The 20,872-nt window shown below is 45.8% G+C and overlaps 1 protein-coding gene across 1 annotated transcript in view; it reads right to left on the bottom strand.

Annotated features, from left to right (window-relative positions):
- The window catches only part of LOC133558879 (ryanodine receptor 2-like), a 261,295-nt gene that overhangs the window by 166,001 nt on the left and 74,422 nt on the right, over window positions 1–20,872 (bottom strand). The window contains exons 41-51 of the mRNA XM_061910016.1: window positions 16,971–17,247; window positions 16,790–16,904; window positions 15,542–15,674; window positions 9,138–9,241; window positions 8,933–9,068; window positions 8,688–8,874; window positions 6,415–6,523; window positions 5,275–5,395; window positions 4,209–4,378; window positions 3,818–4,038; window positions 1,135–1,225 (exon numbers count right to left, since the gene is read on the bottom strand). Coding sequence (XP_061766000.1) covers window positions 1,135–1,225; window positions 3,818–4,038; window positions 4,209–4,378; window positions 5,275–5,395; window positions 6,415–6,523; window positions 8,688–8,874; window positions 8,933–9,068; window positions 9,138–9,241; window positions 15,542–15,674; window positions 16,790–16,904; window positions 16,971–17,247 — 1,664 coding nt within the window. The remainder of the gene's footprint in view (window positions 1–1,134; window positions 1,226–3,817; window positions 4,039–4,208; window positions 4,379–5,274; window positions 5,396–6,414; window positions 6,524–8,687; window positions 8,875–8,932; window positions 9,069–9,137; window positions 9,242–15,541; window positions 15,675–16,789; window positions 16,905–16,970; window positions 17,248–20,872) is intronic.

The following is a 20,872-nucleotide window of genomic DNA, read 5'->3' as shown; positions in this document are numbered from 1 at the left end:
TACCTTCAGTGCTGTCTTGTCCAAGTGTGTCTCTGCAGCTACCTTCAGTGCTGTCTTGTCCAAGTGTGTCTCTGCAGCTACCTTCAGTGCTGTCTTGTCCAAGTGTGTCTCTGCAGCTACCTTCAGTGCTGTCTTGTCCAAGTGTGTCTCTGCAGCTACCTTCAGTGCTGTCTTGTCCAAGTGTGTCTCTGCAGCTACTTTCAGTGCTGTCTTGTCTAAGTGTGTCTCTGCAGCTACCTTCAGTGCTGTCTTGTCCAAGTGTGTCTCTGCAGCTACCTTCAGTGCTGTCTTGTCCAAGTGTGTCTCTGCAGCTACCTTCAGTGCTGTCTTGTCCAAGTGTGTCTCTGCAGCTACCTTCAGTGCTGTCTTGTCCAAGTGTGTCTCTGCAGCTACCTTCAGTGCTGTCTTGTCTAAGTGTGTCTCTGCAGCTACCTTCAGTGCTGTCTTGTCCAAGTGTGTCTCTGCAGCTACCTTCAGTGCTGTCTTGTCCAAGTGTGTCTCTGCAGCTACCTTCAGTGCTGTCTTGTCCAAGTGTGTCTCTGCAGCTACCTTCAGTGCTGTCTTGTCCAAGTGTGTCTCTGCAGCTACCTTCAGTGCTGTCTTGTCCAAGTGTGTCTCTGCAGCTACCTTCAGTGCTGTCTTGTCCAAGTGTGTCTCTGCAGCTACCTTCAGTGCTGTCTTGTCCAAGTGTGTCTCTGCAGCTACCTTCAGTGCTGTCTTGTCTAAGTGTGTCTCTGCAGCTACCTTCAGTGCTGTCTTGTCCAAGTGTGTCTCTGCAGCTACCTTCAGTGCTGTCTTGTCCAAGTGTGTCTCTGCAGCTACCTTCAGTGCTGTCTTGTCCAAGTGTGTCTCTGCAGCTACCTTCAGTGCTGTCTTGTCTAAGTGTGTCTCTGCAGCTACCTTCAGTGCTGTCTTGTCCAAGTGTGTCTCTGCAGCTACCTTCAGTGCTGTCTTGTCCAAGTGTGTCTCTGCAGCTACTTTCAGTGCTGTCTTGTCCAAGTGTGTCTCTGCAGCTACCTTCAGTGCTGTCTTGTCTAAGTGTGTCTCTGCAGCTACCTTCAGTGCTGTCTTGTCTAAGTGTGTCTCTGCAGCTACCTTCAGTGCTGTCTTGTCCAAGTGTGTCTCTGCAGCTACCTTCAGTGCTGTCTTGCTGTGCTCTGTGACCGTGTGAAGATCCAAGACCAGGCGTCCAAGAAGAGGCCGCATCATGGCTGCTTGGAGTTGACTGGGAAGACAAGTCGTGCACTTTAGTTGGGGAAAGAAAGTTCTCTTCAGGCAAAATATCATTAGGGTTTAGGGTTAGAAAGATAAGTAACACAATGATACAGACAGATAAGTAACACAATGATACAGACAGATAAGTAACACAATGATACAGACAGATAAGTAACACAAAGATACAGACAGATAAGTAACACAATGATACAGACAGATAAGTAACACAATGATACAGACAGATAAGTAACACAATGATACAGACAGATAAGTAACACAATGATACAGACAGATAAGTAACACAATGATACAGACAGATGGTGTGAGCCGTCAGCCATGTCTTGCATCATCGCATCAAAGTTATTCTAGTTTATAAATCACGGTTAACAGGAGGATTTATCCATGAATCCAAAGTTGTTCATCTGTGACATTTAATGTACAGCCAGAGATGGAGACAAACACACAACAGAAGACAGTGTCTGCAGGGATACTTTTCCTTGTTAACCCTTCACATGCAAGATTTGGAAATCCTATCAGTCGTCCTCGAAGATAGAGCAGACATTGTACAGTAAGCGATGCTTTTATTATGTTAGTAGTTTTTATTTCCTGTTTAACACTTAGCAATACTGCTAGCTACATGATGTTTATTGTTTGACTAAAGCTGGATTTGTTTAGCAGAGCTTCTAAGATTTATAGATGATCTTCATTATATCCAGGATCAACAATACAAGGTTCTGCATCATCATTTTTCCCAAAGTAATCATTGTTGACTCTCACAAAGTCTGCATGATTAGCACTGTTGTTGATGGGGAAGGAATCTGTAGTTCCTCCTCCATGTCACATCTCTCAAAATGGCTCGGGAATCTCTGAGATTGATACCATTCTGATCATATCTATTTACTCACAAACTGTATAGGTATTGAAGTGTCATGGAAGCGATATATATGATAATAGATTCAATGTAGAGGCAAGTTGTGTTTCTACTCTACTTCTACTTTAAAGGCATTCATCAGCAGAGGCTGGTGGCCCTTGTTAAAAACTCTGCTGTTTGGTCAAGAGGGAATCTTTTTCCAAAGACTTAGCCTGGGACTGCTGCGTGAACTCTGACATCCAGAGGCGAGAGAAAAAGTGAGAGGGAAGTGGGTGGTGTTAGAAAAGTTCTGGGTGGACTTAGCAGGTGAGAGAAAAGCTTCTGGTGCTTGAAACTGCCTTGTTGAACAAAGTCAAATAACGTCTGCGAGCTGCAAAGTAAAGCTTGGTTGTCTCCAAAGAATCAGGTTAGTTACAGACTCATGGAGCCAACCAACGGGTCCGTTTGTTGTTAACTCGGGTTTGGTACTGAAGATATTGGCCAATGAGAAAAGGTGACAAGACCACTTGAGAGATAGGTCTCAAGCATGCTGGAATGTCAAAAATAAGTCCTTCTCTCTCCTTTTGTGTGCTCTTGAAAAGTATATCAGTGATACGTTTCCTGACACCTAAAGTCACAAACATAAAAATAAACAACCTTTTCAACCCAACAGACCGCATTGTGTTTGGAGTTTCTGCATTACTTCACCTAATATGTCAGGAAAGCTGGCCAGTCCAGTCCTTGCCTAAGTTTTTGACCGCACAGTCTTTGGCCCATGAAAACAGCCGTGTGAAAGTCAAGCAACACCCAACACCAGAGCAGTGAGACAAGTGTGAAGTGAGCAGTGAGACAAGTGGGAAGTGAGCAGGGAGACAAGTGGGAAGTGAGCAGTGAGACAAGTGGGAAGTGAGCAGTGAGACAAGTGGGAAGTGAGCAGTGAGACAAGTGGGAAGTGAGCAGGGAGATAAGTTGGAAGTGAGCAGTGAGACAAGTTGGAAGTGAGCAGTGAGACAAGTTGGAAGTGAGCAGTGAGACAAGTGGGAAGTGAGACAAGTTGGAAGTGAGCAGTGAGACAAGTGGGAAGTGAGCAGTGAGACAAGTGTGAAGTGAGCAGTGAGACAAGTGTGAAGTGAGCAGTGAGACAAGTGGGAAGTGAGCAGTGAGACAAGTGTGAAGTGAGCAGTGAGACAAGTGTGAAGTGAGCAGTGAGACAAGTGGGAAGTGAGCAGTGAGACAAGTGGGAAGTGAGCAGTGAGACAAGTGGGAAGTGAGCAGCGAGACAAGTGGGAAGTGAGCAGTGAGACAAGTGGGAAGTGAGCAGTGAGACAAGTGGGAAGTGAGCAGTGAGACAAGTGTGAAGTGAGCAGTGAGACAAGTGGCAAGGCCGCCTCAAACTAGCAGTAGTTGTCAAAAAAGATGTTCCTGGAAAAGTGGGTCATGTTTGAAGTCTTGCTGCCAATGAGGCTGTGGTAGACATGATGACTCATCAATCATTGACTATCACCTCATTAGAGAATGAAGGATGTAATTAAGAATGTGGTAGACATGATGACTCATCAATCATTGACTATCACCTCATTAGAGAATGAAGGATGTAATTAAGAATTGTCATTAGCAAATGTCTCATTTGTAAAGGATGTCCAAAGACGATTGATGCTGTGCAGGCAGGAAAGAAGTGCAGTATCTTGCCCTTTCTTCCGGACAGAATGTTAGATTTGGTCTGGCAGCAAAAAGAGTAACAGCTTTTCATACTTGCACACGGCCAATAAACAATCCTCAGTTGTGTCCCTCTGGGCCTTGGTCAGGCTGGAAGCCCTGGAGAGACTGTAGATGGCCTGGATCAGAGAATCCATCAAGGTGAAGTGGTCCTCCAAAGCGTGGAGGAGAGCAGAAGACTTAGTGAGCAGAGGAAGCACGGCCGAGCACAGGTATCTGTTGAGGGCCAAGGCCATGTCGCTGGATCCAAAGTCAACCTGCCAGAGGACAACAAGCACAAGTGAAGTGTGGGCTGCAACAAACCAGAACATGGATGGCTAAGGAAGAGGGATTGCTTTAGGTGGCAGGCTGCAGCTTGGATCCATACAAGGTCAACACAAGGTCACCATACATTTCTGCAGCAAAGTCAAAGTTCACTGGAGCTCACCGAGTCCAGAGAGACTGCAGTCTGAAGGTCAGACAGGAAGCCAACTTGCAGAAGGTGGATGAGAAAAGTCTGTCCCTGGATGGCGTACACACGGTCCAGGAACAGAACCACGGCCGCCTTGTGGTCGGGGCAGAAGACCCTAGATAAGTCTGGTTCCACCACACAACCATCTGCAAGAACATGCAATGTCAGTGCCACTCATCCTGAAGGTCTACTCTTGTAGAAAACTGAATCTGCAAGAACATGCAATGTCAGTGCCACTCATCCTGAAGGTCTACTCTTGTAGAAAACTGAATCTACAAGAACATGCACGGTCAGTGCCACTCATCCTGAAGGTCTACTCTTGTAGAAAACTGAATCTGCAAGAACATGCAATGTCAGTGCCACTCATCCTGAAGGTCTACTCTTGTAGAAAACTGAATCTGCAAGAACATGCACGGTCAGTGCCACTCATCCTGAAGGTCTACTCTTGTAGAAAACTGAATCTACAAGAACATGCACGGTCAGTGCCACTCATCCTGAAGGTCTAGAAAATTGAGGTGTGAATGAACAACAAACATGATCTCTTGTTTGCTCAAACGGTGGGTTTTCATTACGTCATGAAGGAAAACCTTCTCTGAGCCAACTATTGCTAGTCCATGAGCCCATCCAGTCAATAAAACTACCAAATTACAGTATAAAAACCTAGGTTTTGCTACACATCTTAAAAGAAAGCCAGAACCTCTGCCAACAATCAGTCAGCAACAGACTAAGTTTGATCCTATTTCTTGGGCCCAGGAGCTAACTGTGCTAGTATTGCTAACATTTAGGTCCTCCTGTCTCACGCCTCAGTGTTCGTTTGTGGTATGTGAATCATGGAATGTTCTATGTCAGGAAAGTGCTGAGTTCCATTGATACGTCAAAGGCCAAATAGTGCTTTTTAAAGACATGCTAGCATAAAAGCTACAAAGCCTGTAGGCCTTACTTAAAGCGCTTGGATTGTCAGCATCACATCACATTACAAAAAACTGTCATTTGGGACCTGGAACTCTCTTCTATCTCAAGGAGGCTGGCAGCCTTACTTCACCTTTTGACACAGAGGGTACTTGAAAGGGCAAGCTGATGACCCCCTCAAGATCCTGGATGGGGATGAGCGACTTCAGGATGGCTTGCATGCGGACGGCTTCTGCCTTTCCTCCTTCAATCAGCTGCAACATTTCAGGAAACACATTAGGACAAATATGTCATGTACGGGTGTCAGACTGGAAGTACTGTACGGGTGTCAGACTGGAAGTACTGTACGGGTGTCAGACTAGAAGTACTGTACGGGTGCACCAAGAGTGTCAGACTGGAAGTACTGTACGGGTGCACCAAGAGTGTCAGACTAGAAAGAAGTACTGCACGGGTGCACCAAGACATCCATTTGTCATTCTTATCTGGTCTCCCTGGAAGGTATGTGCGCTGCTAGCGGCACTACCCACAATTGTGAGAATTGACCCTAAAGCCATAACATACTATTATTATTCATCCTGATTCTGAATAGTTTCATCATATTCAAAAATCTATTTTTAGGAAGCCGTTTTAGGACAAATTGAAGCAACCAGAAGGAGTTTTTCAGATCAGCAAGCTGTTGTGAAGCAGTTTCAATCAAATAGTTCATTGTCAGAATGATGTTGGATCAAGAATCCATCCTGATCAATATCACAGGAGGAGGACATTTAAATAAGAAAGCTGCTCATTTGTAAGCTGAGGGTCTAACGCGCCTTCCCAATGCAGCTGGGATAGGCTCCAGTGCCCCTCCCATCCCTGTTAGGGACAAGCGGTAGAAAATGGATGGGGATGGATTGGATTTTCTATCTTAAACTCAAAGTGTTTACAAAGTACAAAGAAAATGAATCCTAAAGAAAATCTGATCATATTCAGTAAAACTTGGTGAAAAATGAGAATCTTTCTCATGTCATGAAGCAAAATACAATTTATTCATGAGAAGTTTGTTGCAGATGAAGCACAGGAAGTGAATGGAAGGATTCTTCTCTGCTTCTTTCTATTCCTTCTCACATTAGAAAGTGGACTCATGTGATGTTGCAGACTGTAAACTGTTGGAAATAAAGTGGTAGCATAACAAGGTTGCCAAGGACACTTCCTGCTTCAAGTGGACAAGAGCAGACAACTACGATCAGACTTTGTGTGACTTTTTGGCAGCAGCTGCAAGGAATAAAAGACTCACCTGCTTCTCTGGAGCACAGCGGCCCAACAAGTCCACGAGTGTCGAGTAGAAGGTCATGATGGCATGGCCCATGTGGATGCGCTCGCCCTCACTGTCAGGGACAGCATCTCTGTTACACAAAACTGTGATCAGCACCACAATAACTGGATTGTTGCCTTTTTCATCTCTGTTACACAAAACTGTGATCAGCACCACAATAACGGGATTGTTGCCTTTTTCATCTCTGTTACACAAAACTGTGATCAGCACCACAATAACTGGATTGTTGCCTTTTTCATCTCTGTTACACAAAACTGTGATCAGCACCACAATAACTGGATTGTTGCCTTTTTCATCTCTGTTACACAAAACTGTGATCAGCACCACAATAACGGGATTGTTGCCTTTTTCATCTCTGTTAAACAAAACTGTGATCAGCACCACAATAACGGGATTGTTGCCTTTTTCATCTCTGTTACACAAAACTATGATCAGCACCACAATAACTGGATTGTTGCCTTTTTCATCTCTGTTACACAAAACTGTGATCAGCACCACAATAACGGGATTGTTGCCTTTTTCATCTCTGTTACACAAAACTGTGATCAGCACCACAATAACTGGATTGTTGCCTTTTTCATCTCTGTTACACAAAACTGTGATCAGCACAACAATAACTGGATTGTTGCCTTTTTCATCTCTGTTACACAAAACTGTGATCAGCACAACAATAACGGGATTGTTGCCTTTTTCATCTCTGTTACACAAAACTATGATCAGCACCACAATAACTGGATTGTTGCCTTTTTCATCTCTGTTACACAAAACTATGATCAGCACCACAATAACGGGATTGTTGCCTTTTTCATCTCTGTTAAACAAAACTGTGATCAGCACCACAATAACGGGATTGTTGCCTTTTTCATCTCTGTTACACAAAACTATGATCAGCACCACAATAACTGGATTGTTGCCTTTTTCATCTCTGTTACACAAAACTGTGATCAGCACCACAATAACGGGATTGTTGCCTTTTTCATCTCTGTTACACAAAACTGTGATCAGCACCACAATAACTGGATTGTTGCCTTTTTCATCTCTGTTACACAAAACTGTGATCAGCACAACAATAACTGGATTGTTGCCTTTTTCATCTCTGTTACACAAAACTGTGATCAGCACAACAATAACGGGATTGTTGCCTTTTTCATCTCTGTTACACAAAACTATGATCAGCACCACAATAACGGGATTGTTGCCTTTTTCATCTCTGTTAAACAAAACTGTGATCAGCACCACAATAACGGGATTGTTGCCTTTTTCATCTCTGTTACACAAAACTGTGATCAGCACCACAATAACTGGATTGTTGCCTTTTTCATCTCTGTTACACAAAACTATGATCAGCACCACAATAACTGGATTGTTGCCTTTTTCATCTCTGTTAAACAAAACTGTGATCAGCACCACAATAACGGGATTGTTGCCTTTTTCATCTCTGTTACACAAAACTATGATCAGCACCACAATAACTGGATTGTTGCCTTTTTCATCTCTGTTAAACAAAACTGTGATCAGCACCACAATAACGGGATTGTTGCCTTTTTCATCTCTGTTACACAAAACTATGATCAGCACCACAATAACTGGATTGTTGCCTTGCAGTGGAGAGGTCGCGAGGAAGCAAGACTGACTGTGTTGCAGTGGAGAGGTCGCGAGGAAGCAAGACTGACTGTGTTGCAGTGGAGAGGTCGCGAGGAAGCAAGACTGTGTTGCAGTGGAGAGGTCGCGAGGAAGCAAGACTGTGTTGCAGTGGAGAGGTCGCGAGGAAGCAAGACTGTGTTGCAGTGGAGAGGTCGCGAGGAAGCAAGACTGACTGTGTTGCAGTGGAGAGGTCGCGAGGAAGCAAGACTGACTGTGTTGCAGTGGAGAGGTCGCGAGGAAGCAAGACTGTGTTGCAGTGGAGAGGTCGCGAGGAAGCAAGACTGACTGTGTTGCAGTGGAGAGGTCGCGAGGAAGCAAGACTGTGTTGCAGTGGAGAGGTCGCGAGGAAGCAAGACTGTGTTGCAGTGGAGAGGTCGCGAGGAAGCAAGACTAACTGTGTTGCAGTGGAGAGGTCGCGAGGAAGCAAGACTAACTGTGTTGCAGTGGAGAGGTCGCGAGGAAGCAAGACTAACTGTGTTGCAGTGAAGAGGTCGCGAGGAAGCAAGACTGACTGTGTTGCAGTGGAGAGGTCGCGAGGAAGCAAGACTGACTGTGTTGCAGTGGAGAGGTCGCGAGGAAGCAAGACTGACTGTGTTGCAGTGAAGAGGTCGCGAGGAGAAGGTCCATCCATAGACGGCTCTTCAGACATCCTGATGCCTTCCTCCATGGCGGCGAGGAGACCCTTCCCACCGTCTCCTCGCAGGGCAGGACCAAAACACTCGGGGCGACGGATCAACAACCTCAACACCAAGTAGGCGTTCTCCTCCACGTTTTCGCCTGTGGTCAAAAAGAGTCTTGGTCCTGTTCATGGCAGTGTGAGTGCAAGCAAAGTTACCATTGCAGAATACAGCAAAACGTAGAAAGTCCAGGTAACGCTCGCCCTCCACGGGGTTCCAGCCAATGTCCGGGTAGCCTTTAGCCACCAGCAGGGGGCAGCTTTTTAGACCGCAGCCGGCAAGGTAGTCCACCACCTGGACATCAAAAAGAGGCTGACTGCAAAAAACTCTTCTAGTCATTGGAGACGTGAAAGAAGTGCTGACCTTCTGGAGGTCAGGCTCCCTCAGCGCGAGGGCCAGCTGGTTGTTGTCCATGACGGAGGCTGCTGCCACGTCCAGGGGAGTGGCCCCGCGCATGGAAGGTGAAGCTACCCTCCAGCACACATACAACACAAAGAAAGCAGCATTTATTCCCAGTTGAAGGCCAGAGGTGACATCAGAGCATATCTTCTGTTTTGGACTAGGAAAATGGTTCTAGAGATATACCTCTGCGTAACATTGGAGGCTTATTTATAAAGTGTGCATCTTATTCATAGGGTGTGCATCTTATTCATAGGGTGTGCATCTTATTCATAGGGTGTGCATCTTATTCATAGGGTGTGCATCTTATTCATAGGGTGTGCATCTTATTCATAGGGTGTGCATCTTATTCATAGGGTGTGCGTCTTATTCATAGGGTGTGCATCTTATTCATAGGGTGTGCATCTTATTCATAGGGTGTGCATCTTATTCATAGGGTGTGCATCTTATTCATAGGGGTGTGCATCTTATTCATAGGGTGTGCATCTTATTCATAGGGTGTGCATCTTATTCATAGGGTGTGCATCTTATTCATAGGGGTGTGCATCTTATACATAGGGTGTGCATCTTATTCATAGGGTGTGCATCTTATTCATAGGGTGTGCATCTTATTCATAGGGTGTGCATCTTATTCATAGGGTGTGCGTCTTATTCATAGGGTGTGCGTCTTATTCATAGGGTGTGCGTCTTATTCATAGGGTGTGCGTCTTATTCATAGGGTGTGCGTCTTATTCATAGGGTGTGCGTCTTATTCATAGGGTGTGCGTCTTATTCATAGGGTGTGCGTCTTATTCATAGGGTGTGCGTCTTATTCATAGGGTGTGCGTCTTATTCATAGGGTGTGCGTCTTATTCATAGGGTGTGCGTCTTATTCATAGGGTGTGCGTCTTATTCATAGGGTGTGCGTCTTATTCATAGGGTGTGCGTCTTATTCATAGGGTGTGCATCTTATTCATAGGGTGTGCATCTTATTCATAGGGTGTGCATCTTATTCATAGGGTGTGCATCTTATTCATAGGGTGTGCATCTTATTCATAGGGTGTGCGTCTTATTCATAGGGTGTGCGTCTTATTCATAGGGTGTGCGTCTTATTCATAGGGTGTGCGTCTTATTCATAGGGTGTGCGTCTTATTCATAGGGTGTGCGTCTTATTCATAGGGTGTGCGTCTTATTCATAGGGTGTGCGTCTTATTCATAGGGTGTGCGTCTTATTCATAGGGTGTGCATCTTATTCATAGGGTGTGCATCTTATTCATAGGGTGTGCATCTTATTCATAGGGTGTGCATCTTATTCATAGGGTGTGCGTCTTATTCATAGGGTGTGCGTCTTATTCATAGGGTGTGCGTCTTATTCATAGGGTGTGCGTCTTATTCATAGGGTGTGCGTCTTATTCATAGGGGTGTGCGTCTTATTCATAGGGTGTGCGTCTTATTCATAGGGTGTGCGTCTTATTCATAGGGTGTGCGTCTTATTCATAGGGTGTGCATCTTATTCATAGGGTGTGCATCTTATTCATAGGGTGTGCATCTTATTCATAGGGTGTGCATCTTATTCATAGGGTGTGCATCTTATTCATAGGGTGTGCATCTCTCAATATCAATCTCCACACGGCCTACCATACAATTCACGAACAAGACTTTTTAAAACATTACCATTCCATGCGGGAAAGGAAATGCAATGCATGATTTCAGAACAATGTCATGTGTTTATTTTTCAATGAGACATAAAAGCAGGCGGTTACTGTCTTTTAGGCATTGCAATATATTTATCTGTACTGCAGTCCAATTATTTACATCTGCACCTTATTGATCTTTGATCCTACACTACAAGCAGCTAATGCAACAAAATGTCCTTCTTATCTGGACTGTAAAGTTCACATCTGAATGACAATAAAAGGAAGTCTAAGTTGAAGTCTAATCTATAAACTTAAAAAAAAGAAGATGTGATGTGAACTGTAAATTCATGTTCTTTTGTTGATTCTTAGTTTAGTTGTATTTGTTGTACATTGTCTCAAATTTGAAGAAAAGACTGAAAGGTTGAGATATTCAGGAAGGAAGCACATCTACTGACAAGAGGTGACATTAAGAAGAACGATGCCTTTGTTTTTATTTGAAGCGAGACTGTGATGAAAATGGGATTGACTTGATTGTGATTACACCTCAAAGTAGCAGGAAATGTGTTTTCTGTACAAACGGTCCAAGAACAAATATTCAGTCGACCTTGAGCACGGCTCGGACTTTCTTGTCTCAGGGAAGCTGCTAGATTTGTCGCCAGTCGCTTTTGGAGGATTTGGACACATTCTAGATTCAGCCAGAAAGTCTGCAAGGTGACAACAATCCGCTGAGGTGTTTGAGGAAAAAAAGAAGAAAGAGCTGCCTCATGTTGCGTGCTACTCTGGTATGACGTCGTCACAGATGTATCGCAGGATTAGAGCTGCCATCTTTTGTCTGAGATCGATACATGACCTTCTACCCGGACATGTGTGGATCAATACTACATAGTATACATCCATCCAGAGGCTCACCAACCAATACATTCATATCTCTAAAGTTAAAATCGGTTATTGGTTTCATAAAGTACCGAGGTAGTAATGAACCAAAAACGGTACTATACCCCTTCAAAAAATACCGGTTCCCTTTTTTTTTAATGTAATGAATGAAGGTGAGGCGATAAGACTAACAGGCTGCTCGACAAGAGGCGCTTTAAAACATGGCTAGCTCACGGCTAACATCCATCTGCAGTGTTTTAGATACTTCTAAATTGCTAATCCCGGCCTCCATGAAGACGAAATAATTCCCCTACAAGTATTATTATCACTGGAGGATGAGGAATAGCTAAACATGCTTCACTACACAGCACAGAAGGACAGCTCACCGGCGTCACCGCTAACAAAAGGTAGCGCTCCTGAATGTAAACAAATGCCATGGGTGGATCTACACCTGACGTCCACTGTAATGATACCAAGTACAAGAGGGTATCTCGTTGATGATACTATGATTACATTGATATTTTTATCATCACAAAATCATTTTTCCTTTATTTAAAAATGTAAATAATGTTTATAAAGTCAGTAAATATGTTCCTGGACACATGAGGACTTTGAATATGACCAATGTATGATCCTGGAACTACTTGGTATCGGAGCGATACCTAAATGTGTGGTATCATCCAAAACTAATGTCAAGTATCAAAGAAGAGAAGAATAAGTGATTATTACATTTGAACAGAAGTGTAGATAGAACATGTTCAAACAGAAAATAAGCAGATATTAACAGTAAATTAACAAGTGGATTAATAATCATTTTTTACAGTTTGTCCCTCATAATGTGTATAAAATAATAGGTGTATAAATGACAATTAGGAGTCTTTGTTTGTTTACTTCCTACTAAAAGACAAGTTGTCTAGTATGTTCAACATTTTATTGAAGGACTAAATGACAATAATAAACATATGTTTCATGTACACTAACATCATAAACATATGTTTCATGTACACTAACATCATAAACACATGTTTCATGTACACTAACATCATAAACATATGTTTCATGTACACTAACATCATAAACATATGTTTCATGTACACTAACATCATAAACATATGTTTCATGTACACTAACATCATAAACATATGTTTCATGTACACTAACATCATAAACATATGTTTCATGTACACTAACATCATAAACACATGTTTCATGTACACTAACATCATAAACATATGTTTCATGTACACTAACATCATAAACATATGTTTCATGTACACTAACATCATAAACATATGTTTCATGTACACTAACATCATAAACATATGTTTCATGTACACTAACATCATAAACATATGTTTCATGTACACTAACATCATAAACATATGTTTCATGTACACTAACATCATAAACATATGTTTCATGTACACTAACATAATAAACATATGTTTCATGTACACTAACATCATAAACATATGTTTCATGTACACTAACATCATAAACATATGTTTCATGTACACTAACATCATAAACACATGTTTCATGTACACTAACATCATAAACATATGTTTCATGTACACTAACATCATAAACATATGTTTCATGTACACTAACATCATAAACATATGTTTCATGTACACTAACATCATAAACATATGTTTCATGTACACTAACATCATAAACATATGTTTCATGTACACTAACATCATAAACACATGTTTCATGTACACTAACATCATAAACATATGTTTCATGTACACTAACATAATAAACATATGTTTCATGTACACTAACATAATAAACATATGTTTCATGTACACTAACATCATAAACATATGTTTCATGTACACTAACATCATAAACATATGTTTCATGTACACTAACATCATAAACATATGTTTCATGTACACTAACATCATAAACATATGTTTCATGTACACTAACATTTTTTTGTTCAAATAAAGACAATAATTATGTACATAAGTATTTAAATAAATGTTGGTACCAGCACCAAAATATTGATATCAGGACAACTCTAGTTTGTACCAGTTTTTTTGTTTTTTTGCAGCCCTGCTTATGAAGATGAGAAGAAAGATAGTCCTCCTTTTCTGCAAGGGCAAAACTTGGCTGTTCCCCGCGGCCACAGCCTGGTATGGCAGCGTGCCACAGCCTGGTATGGCAGCGTGCCACAGCCTGGTATGGCAGCGTGCCGCACACTGGTATGGCAGCGTGCCGCACCCTGGTATGGCAGCGTGCCGCAGCCTGGTATGGCAGCGTGCCACAGCCTGGTATGGCAGCGTGCCACAGCCTGGTATGGCAGCGTGCCACAGCCTGGTATGGCAGCGTGCCACAGCCTGGTATGGCAGCGTGCCACAGCCTGGTATGGCAGCGTGCCACAGCCTGGTATGGCAGCGTGCCACAGCCTGGTATGGCAGCGTGCCACAGCCTGGTATGGCAGCGTGCCACAGCCTGGTATGGCAGCGTGCCACAGCCTGGTATGGCAGCGTGCCACAGCCTGGTATGGCAGCGTGCCACAGCCTGGTATGGCAGCGTGCCACAGCCTGGTATGGCAGCGTGCCACAGCCTGGTATGGCAGCGTGCCACAGCCTGGTATGGGAGCGTGCCGCACACTGGTATGGCAGCGTGCCGCACCCTGGTATGGCAGCGTGCCGCACCCTGGTATGGCAGCGTGCCACAGCCTGGTATGGCAGCGTGCCACAGCCTGGTATGGCAGCGTGCCACAGCCTGGTATGGCAGCGTGCCACAGCCTGGTATGGCAGCGTGCCACAGCCTGGTATGGCAGCGTGCCACAGCCTGGTATGGCAGCGTGCCACAGCCTGGTATGGCAGCGTGCCACAGCCTGGTATGGCAGCGTGCCACACCCTGGTATGGCAGCGTGCCACAGCCTGGTATGGCAGCGTGCCACACCCTGGTATGGCAGCGTGCCACAGCCTGGTATGGCAGCGTGCCACACCCTGGTATGGCAGCGTGCCACACCCTGGTATGGCAGCGTGCCACACCCTGGTATGGCAGCGTGCCACAGCCTGGTATGGCAGCGTGCCACAGCCTGGTATGGCAGCGTGCCACAGCCTGGTATGGCAGCGTGCCACAGCCTGGTATGGCAGCGTGCCACAGCCTGGTATGGCAGCGTGCCACAGCCTGGTATGGCAGCGTGCCACAGCCTGGTATGGCAGCGTGCCACACCCTGGTATGGCAGCGTGCCACACCCTGGTATGGCAGCGTGCCACACCCTGGTATGGCAGCGTGCCACACCCTGGTATGGCAGCGTGCCACACCCTGGTATGGCAGCGTGCCACAGCCTGGTATGGCAGCGTGCCACAGCCTGGTATGGCAGCGTGCCACAGCCTGGTATGGCAGCGTGCCACAGCCTGGTATGGCAGCGTGCCACAGCCTGGTATGGCAGCGTGCCACAGCCTGGTATGGCAGCGTGCCACAGCCTGGTATGGCAGCGTGCCACAGCCTGGTATGGCAGCGTGCCACAGCCTGGTATGGCAGCGTGCCACAGCCTGGTATGGCAGCGTGCCACAGCCTGGTATGGCAGCGTGCCACAGCCTGGTATGGCAGCGTGCCGCACCCTGGTATGGCAGCGTGCCGCACCCTGGTATGGCAGCGTGCCGCACCCTGGTATGGCAGCGTGCCGCACCCTGGTATGGCAGCGTGCCACACCCTGGTATGGCAGCGTGCCGCACCCTGGTATGGCAGCGTGCCACAGCCTGGTATGGGAGCGTGCCACACACTGGTATGGCAGCGTGCCGCACCCTGGTATGGCAGCGTGCCGCACCCTGGTATGGCAGCGTGCCGCACCCTGGTATGGCAGCGTGCCACAGCTTGGTATGGCCCCACTCCTTGAGAAGAACCTACCTAGTCCAACACTGCTGTTCTCCAAGAGGTAGCTGAGGTGGTGAAACAAGGCGCCCTGGTTGTGTCTGCTGATGCGGCAGAAATAGCAAAGGAATCGGCAGCAGCTGGCCACCATCTTGGGGAAGGAGATGTCCTAGCAGGTCACAATAAAAAGGAGATGTCCTAGCAGGTCACAATAAAAAGGAGATGTCCTAGCAGGCCACAATAAAAAGGAGATGTCCTAGCAGGTCACAATAAAAAGGAGATGTCCTAGCAGGTCACAATAAAAAGGAGATGTCCTAGCAGGCCACAATAAAAAGGAGATGTCCTAGCAGGTCACAATAAAAAGGAGATGTCCTAGCAGGCCACAATAAAAAGGAGATGTCCTAGCAGGCCACAATAAAAAGGAGATGTCCTAGCAGGTCACAATAAAAAGGAGATGTCCTAGCAGGTCACAATAAAAAGGAGATGTCCTAGCAGGCCACAATAAAAAGGAGATGTCCTAGCAGGTCACAATAAAAGGGAGATGTCCTAGCAGGCCACAATAAAAAGGAGATGTCCTAGCAGGCCACAATAAAAAGGAGATGTCCTAGCAGGTCACAATAAAAGGGAGATGTCCTAGCAGGCCACAATAAAAAGGAGATGTCCTAGCAGGCCACGATAAAAAGGAGATGTCCTAGCAGGCCACAATAAAAAGGAGATGTCTTAGCAGGTCACAATAAAAAGGAGATGTCCTAGCAGGCCACAATAAAAAGGAGATGTCCTAGCAGGCCACAATAAAAAGGAGATGTCCTAGCAGGCCACAATAAAAAGGAGATGTCCTAGCAGGTCACAATAAAAGGGAGATGTCCTAGCAGGCCACAATAAAAAGGAGATGTCCTAGCAGGTCACAATAAAAGGGAGATGTCCTAGCAGGCCACAATAAAAAGGAGATGTCCTAGCAGGTCACAATAAAAGGGAGATGTCCTAGCAGGCCACAATAAAAAGGAGATGTCCTAGCAGGTCACAATAAAAAGGAGATGTCCTAGCAGGTCACAATAAAAGGGAGATGTCCTAGCAGGTCACAATAAAAAGGAGATGTCCTAGCAGGTCACAATAAAAAGGAGATGTCCTAGCAGGTCACAATAAAAAGGAGATGTCCTAGCAGGTCACAATAAAAGGGAGATGTCCTAGCAGGCCACAATAAAAAGGGGATGTCCTAGCAGGCCACAATAAAAAGGCCTGCTGTTGCTAGCACGTGTTTCCCCTCCAAGACCAGAAGATACTGACCTTGGCTCGCTTCTCCCCAAGAACATTGACCATCACCTCCATCACAGTTTGGTGCATGCCCAACACCCTCATTAAGTTCGGGTGCTGGTAGAACACTTTATTGTTCATGATGTCTCTGTGGAGGCCAGAAAAAAGGTTGATGTTTGACAAGAAATGAAGTAAGAGCACAATCTGCCCTCACCCGAGTTGTCTGATCATCAGCTTTTCTTCCTCTTTTCCCATTCGAACGCTGAGCAGCGAGCGTATTTGTCCCAAGGAGGCCAGCAGGGTCATGGTGTCTTCCACCGACGCTTGGCTGATGCTGTAAGCTTTGGCAAGAGGGGCGGCCATCTGTCCGCCAACACCTTCATACTGGCGGTGCAGCAGAGAGAAGACGGCCCTCACCAGGCCGGGGTCCTCCATCTCATTCTCTGCAGCCCAGCGCAACATTGTGTCTGAGATGTACCACATCAGCACCTCTGCAAGGTAGCACAGCGCGACAAACACCATCAAACACAGGCCAGTCTGCACAGTCTCCAAAACAACTTCATCAACGTCTGATCTATACACACTGCAAGTATATATATCATGTAGTAACAGACACCTTCATAACTACATGTAATATGTACAATATACACACTGCAAGTATATATATCATGTAGTAACAGACACCTTCATAACAATATGTAATATGTACAATATACACACTGCAAGTATATATATCATGTAGTAACAGACACCTTCATAACAATATGTAATATGTACAATATACACACTGCAAGTATATATATAAATGGGTTGTACTTGTATAGCGCTTTTCTACCTTCAAGGTACTCAAAGCGCTTTGACACTACTTCCACATTCACACACACATTCACACACTGATGGAGGGAGCTGCCATGCAAGGTGCCAACAAGCATCCATCAGGAGCAAGGGTGAAGTGTCTTGCTCAGGACACAACGGACGGGACGAGGTTGGTACTAGGTGGGATTTGAACCAAGGACCCTCGGGTTGCGCACGGCCACTATCCCACTGCGCCACGCCGTCCCAATGTAGGAACAGACACCTTCATAACCATATGAATGATGCGCATGCGTCGATCTAGACGGCCGCTGCTGCAGTTCGCTCCATCCTTGTCTCTTGTTTTTGTTCTTTGTTTGTTTTTGTGCTTTTTATATTTTTACATGTACTCTACATTTACTTTCTATCAAGTGGTGCCCTTCTAAACATGCAGTTTACAAGTGTTTAGTTGGTGTTACTGACGAGCTCAAAGGGGCAACAACAGTGGAGAGGCTCTTTCATCTACACCAGGGAACAGTTGTTGTTGTTAGCGGCACCAGGTATTAGCATCCAGCTAATGGACCCGGCGCTAACTAACCTGATCCCTGCAGCATCCAGCGCCTGGCTAGAAGCTCCCAGACTTCCATAGGACTTATAGGGACTTGGGTAATGATGGCTCCTAGAAGCTCCCAGACTTTTATAGGACTTATAGGGACTTGGGCAATGATGGCTCCTAGAAGCTCCCAGACTTCCATAGGACTTATAGGGACTTGGGTAATGATGGCTCCTAGAAGCTCCCAGACTTCCATAGGACTTATAGGGACTTGGGCAATGATGGCTCCTAGAAGCTCCCAGACCTTTATAGGACTTATAGGGACTTGGGTAATGATGGCTCCTAGAAGCTCCCAGACTTCCATAGGACTTATAGGGACTTGGGTAATGATGGCTCCTAGAAGCTCCCAGACTTCCATAGGACTTATAGGGACTTGGGCAATGATGGCTACTAGAAGCTCCCAGACTTCCATAGGACTTATAGGGACTTGGGTAATGATGGCTCCTAGAAGCTCCCAGACTTCCATAGGACTTATAGGGACTTGGGTAATGATGGCTCCTAGAAGCTCCCAGACTTCCATAGGACTTATAGGGACTTGGGCAATGATGGCTCCTAGAAGCTCCCAGACTTCCATAGGACTTATAGGGACTTGGGTAATGATGGCTCCTAGAAGCTCCCAGACTTCCAGAGGACTTGTAGGGACTTGGGTAATGATGGCTCCTAGAAGCTCCCAGACTTCCATAGGACTTATAGGGACTTGGGTAATGATGGCTTCTAGAAGCTCCCAGACTTCCATAGGACTTATAGGGACTTGGGTAATGATGGCTCCTAGAAGCTCCCAGACTTCCATAGGACTTATAGGGACTTGGGTAATGATGGCTCCTAGAAGCTCCCAGACTTCCATAGGACTTATAGGGACTTGGGTAATGATGGCTCCTAGAAGCTCCCAGACTTCCATAGGACTTATAGGGACTTGGGTAATGATGGCTCCTAGAAGCTCCCAGACTTCCATAGGACTTATAGGGACTTGGGTAATGATGGCTCCTAGAAGCTCCCAGACTTCCATAGGACTTATAGGGACTTGGGCAATGATGGCTCCTAGACGCTCCCAGACTTCCATAGGACTTATAGGGACTTGGGTAATGATGGCTCCTAGAAGTTCCCAGACTTCCATAGGACTTATAGGGACTTGGGTAATGATGGCTCCTAGAAGTTCCCAGACCTCCATAGGACTTATAGGGACTTGGGTAATGATGGCTCTTAGAAGCTCCCAGACTTCCATAGGACTTATAGGGACTTGGGCAATGATGGCTCCTAGAAGCTCCCAGACTTCCAGAGGACTTGTAGGGTCTTGGGTAATGATGGCTCCTAGAAGCTCCCAGACTTCCATAGGACTTATAGGGACTTGGGTAATGATGGCTCCTAGAAGCTCCCAGACTTCCAGAGGACTTATAGGGACTTGGGTAATGATGGCTCCTAGAAGCTCCCAGACTTCCATAGGACTTATAGGGACTTGGGTAATGATGGTTCCTAGAAGCTCCCAGACTTCCATAGGACTTATAGGGACTTGGGTAATGATGGCTCGTAGAAGCTCCCAGACTTCCATAGGACTTATAGGGACTTGGGTAATGATGGCTCCTAGAAGCTCCCAGACTTCCATAGGACTTATAGGGACTTGGGTAATGATGGCTCCTAGAAGCTCCCAGACTTCCATAGGACTTATAGGGACTTGGGTAATGATGGCTCCTAGAAGCTCCCAGACTTCCATAGGACTTATAGGGACTTGGGTAATGATGGCTCCTAGAAGCTCCCAGACTTCCAGAGGACTTATAGGGACTTGGGTAATGATGGCTCCTAGAAGCTCCCAGACTTCCAGAGGACTTATAGGGACTTGGGCAATGATGGCTCGTAGAAGCTCCCAGACTTCCATAGGACTTATAGGGACTTGGGCAATGATGGCTCCTAGAAGCTCCCAGACTTCCATAGGACTTATAGGGACTTGGGCAATGATGGCTACTAGAAGCTCCCAGACTTCCATAGGACTTATAGGGACTTGGGTAATGATGGCTCCTAGACGCTCCCAGACTTCCATAGGACTTAGGCAATGATGGCTCGTAGAAGCTCCCAGACTTCCATAGGACTTATAGGGACTTGGGTAATGATGGCTCCTAGAAGCTCCCAGACTTCCAGAGGACTTATAGGGACTTGGGTAATGATGGCTCCTAGAAGCTCCCAGACTTCCATAGGACTTATAGGGACTTGGGTAATGATGGCTCCTAGAAGCTCCCAGACTTCCAGAGGACTTATAGGGACTTGGGTAATGATGGCTCCTAGAAGCTCCCAGACTTCCATAGGACTTATAGGGACTTGGGTAATGATGGCTCCTAGAAGCTCCCAGACTTCCAGAGGACTTATAGGGACTTGGGTAATGATGGCTCCTAGAAGCTCCCAGACTTCCAGAGGACTTATAGGGACTTGGGTAATGATGGCTCCTAGAAGCTCCCAGACTTCCAGAGGACTTATAGGGACTTGGGCAATGATGGCTCCTTCTTTCCAAGCTGGGAGACTGGTGCTCAGACACTGTCCTTGGCAAAGAGAAGTTCAGGGTCCAGCATGGAGACCAAGACAACATCTTTACGCCTTTCTGACCCTTGCGGCGCTTCTCTGCAACCATCATCCGCATACTCCGCCGCCTTTTTCCACAAGGGCGACGCACAGACTCACTCATTGGGGGTTAAAGTCACTCATTGGGGGTTAAAGTCACTCATTGG

This window comes from Nerophis ophidion, linkage group LG09 (assembly GCF_033978795.1).
Source record: "Nerophis ophidion isolate RoL-2023_Sa linkage group LG09, RoL_Noph_v1.0, whole genome shotgun sequence".
NCBI classification, from domain to species: Eukaryota; Metazoa; Chordata; class Actinopteri; order Syngnathiformes; family Syngnathidae; genus Nerophis; species Nerophis ophidion.
The sequence above is the reverse complement of the archived record's forward strand: the minus strand, read 5'-3'. Positions and strand labels throughout refer to the sequence as shown.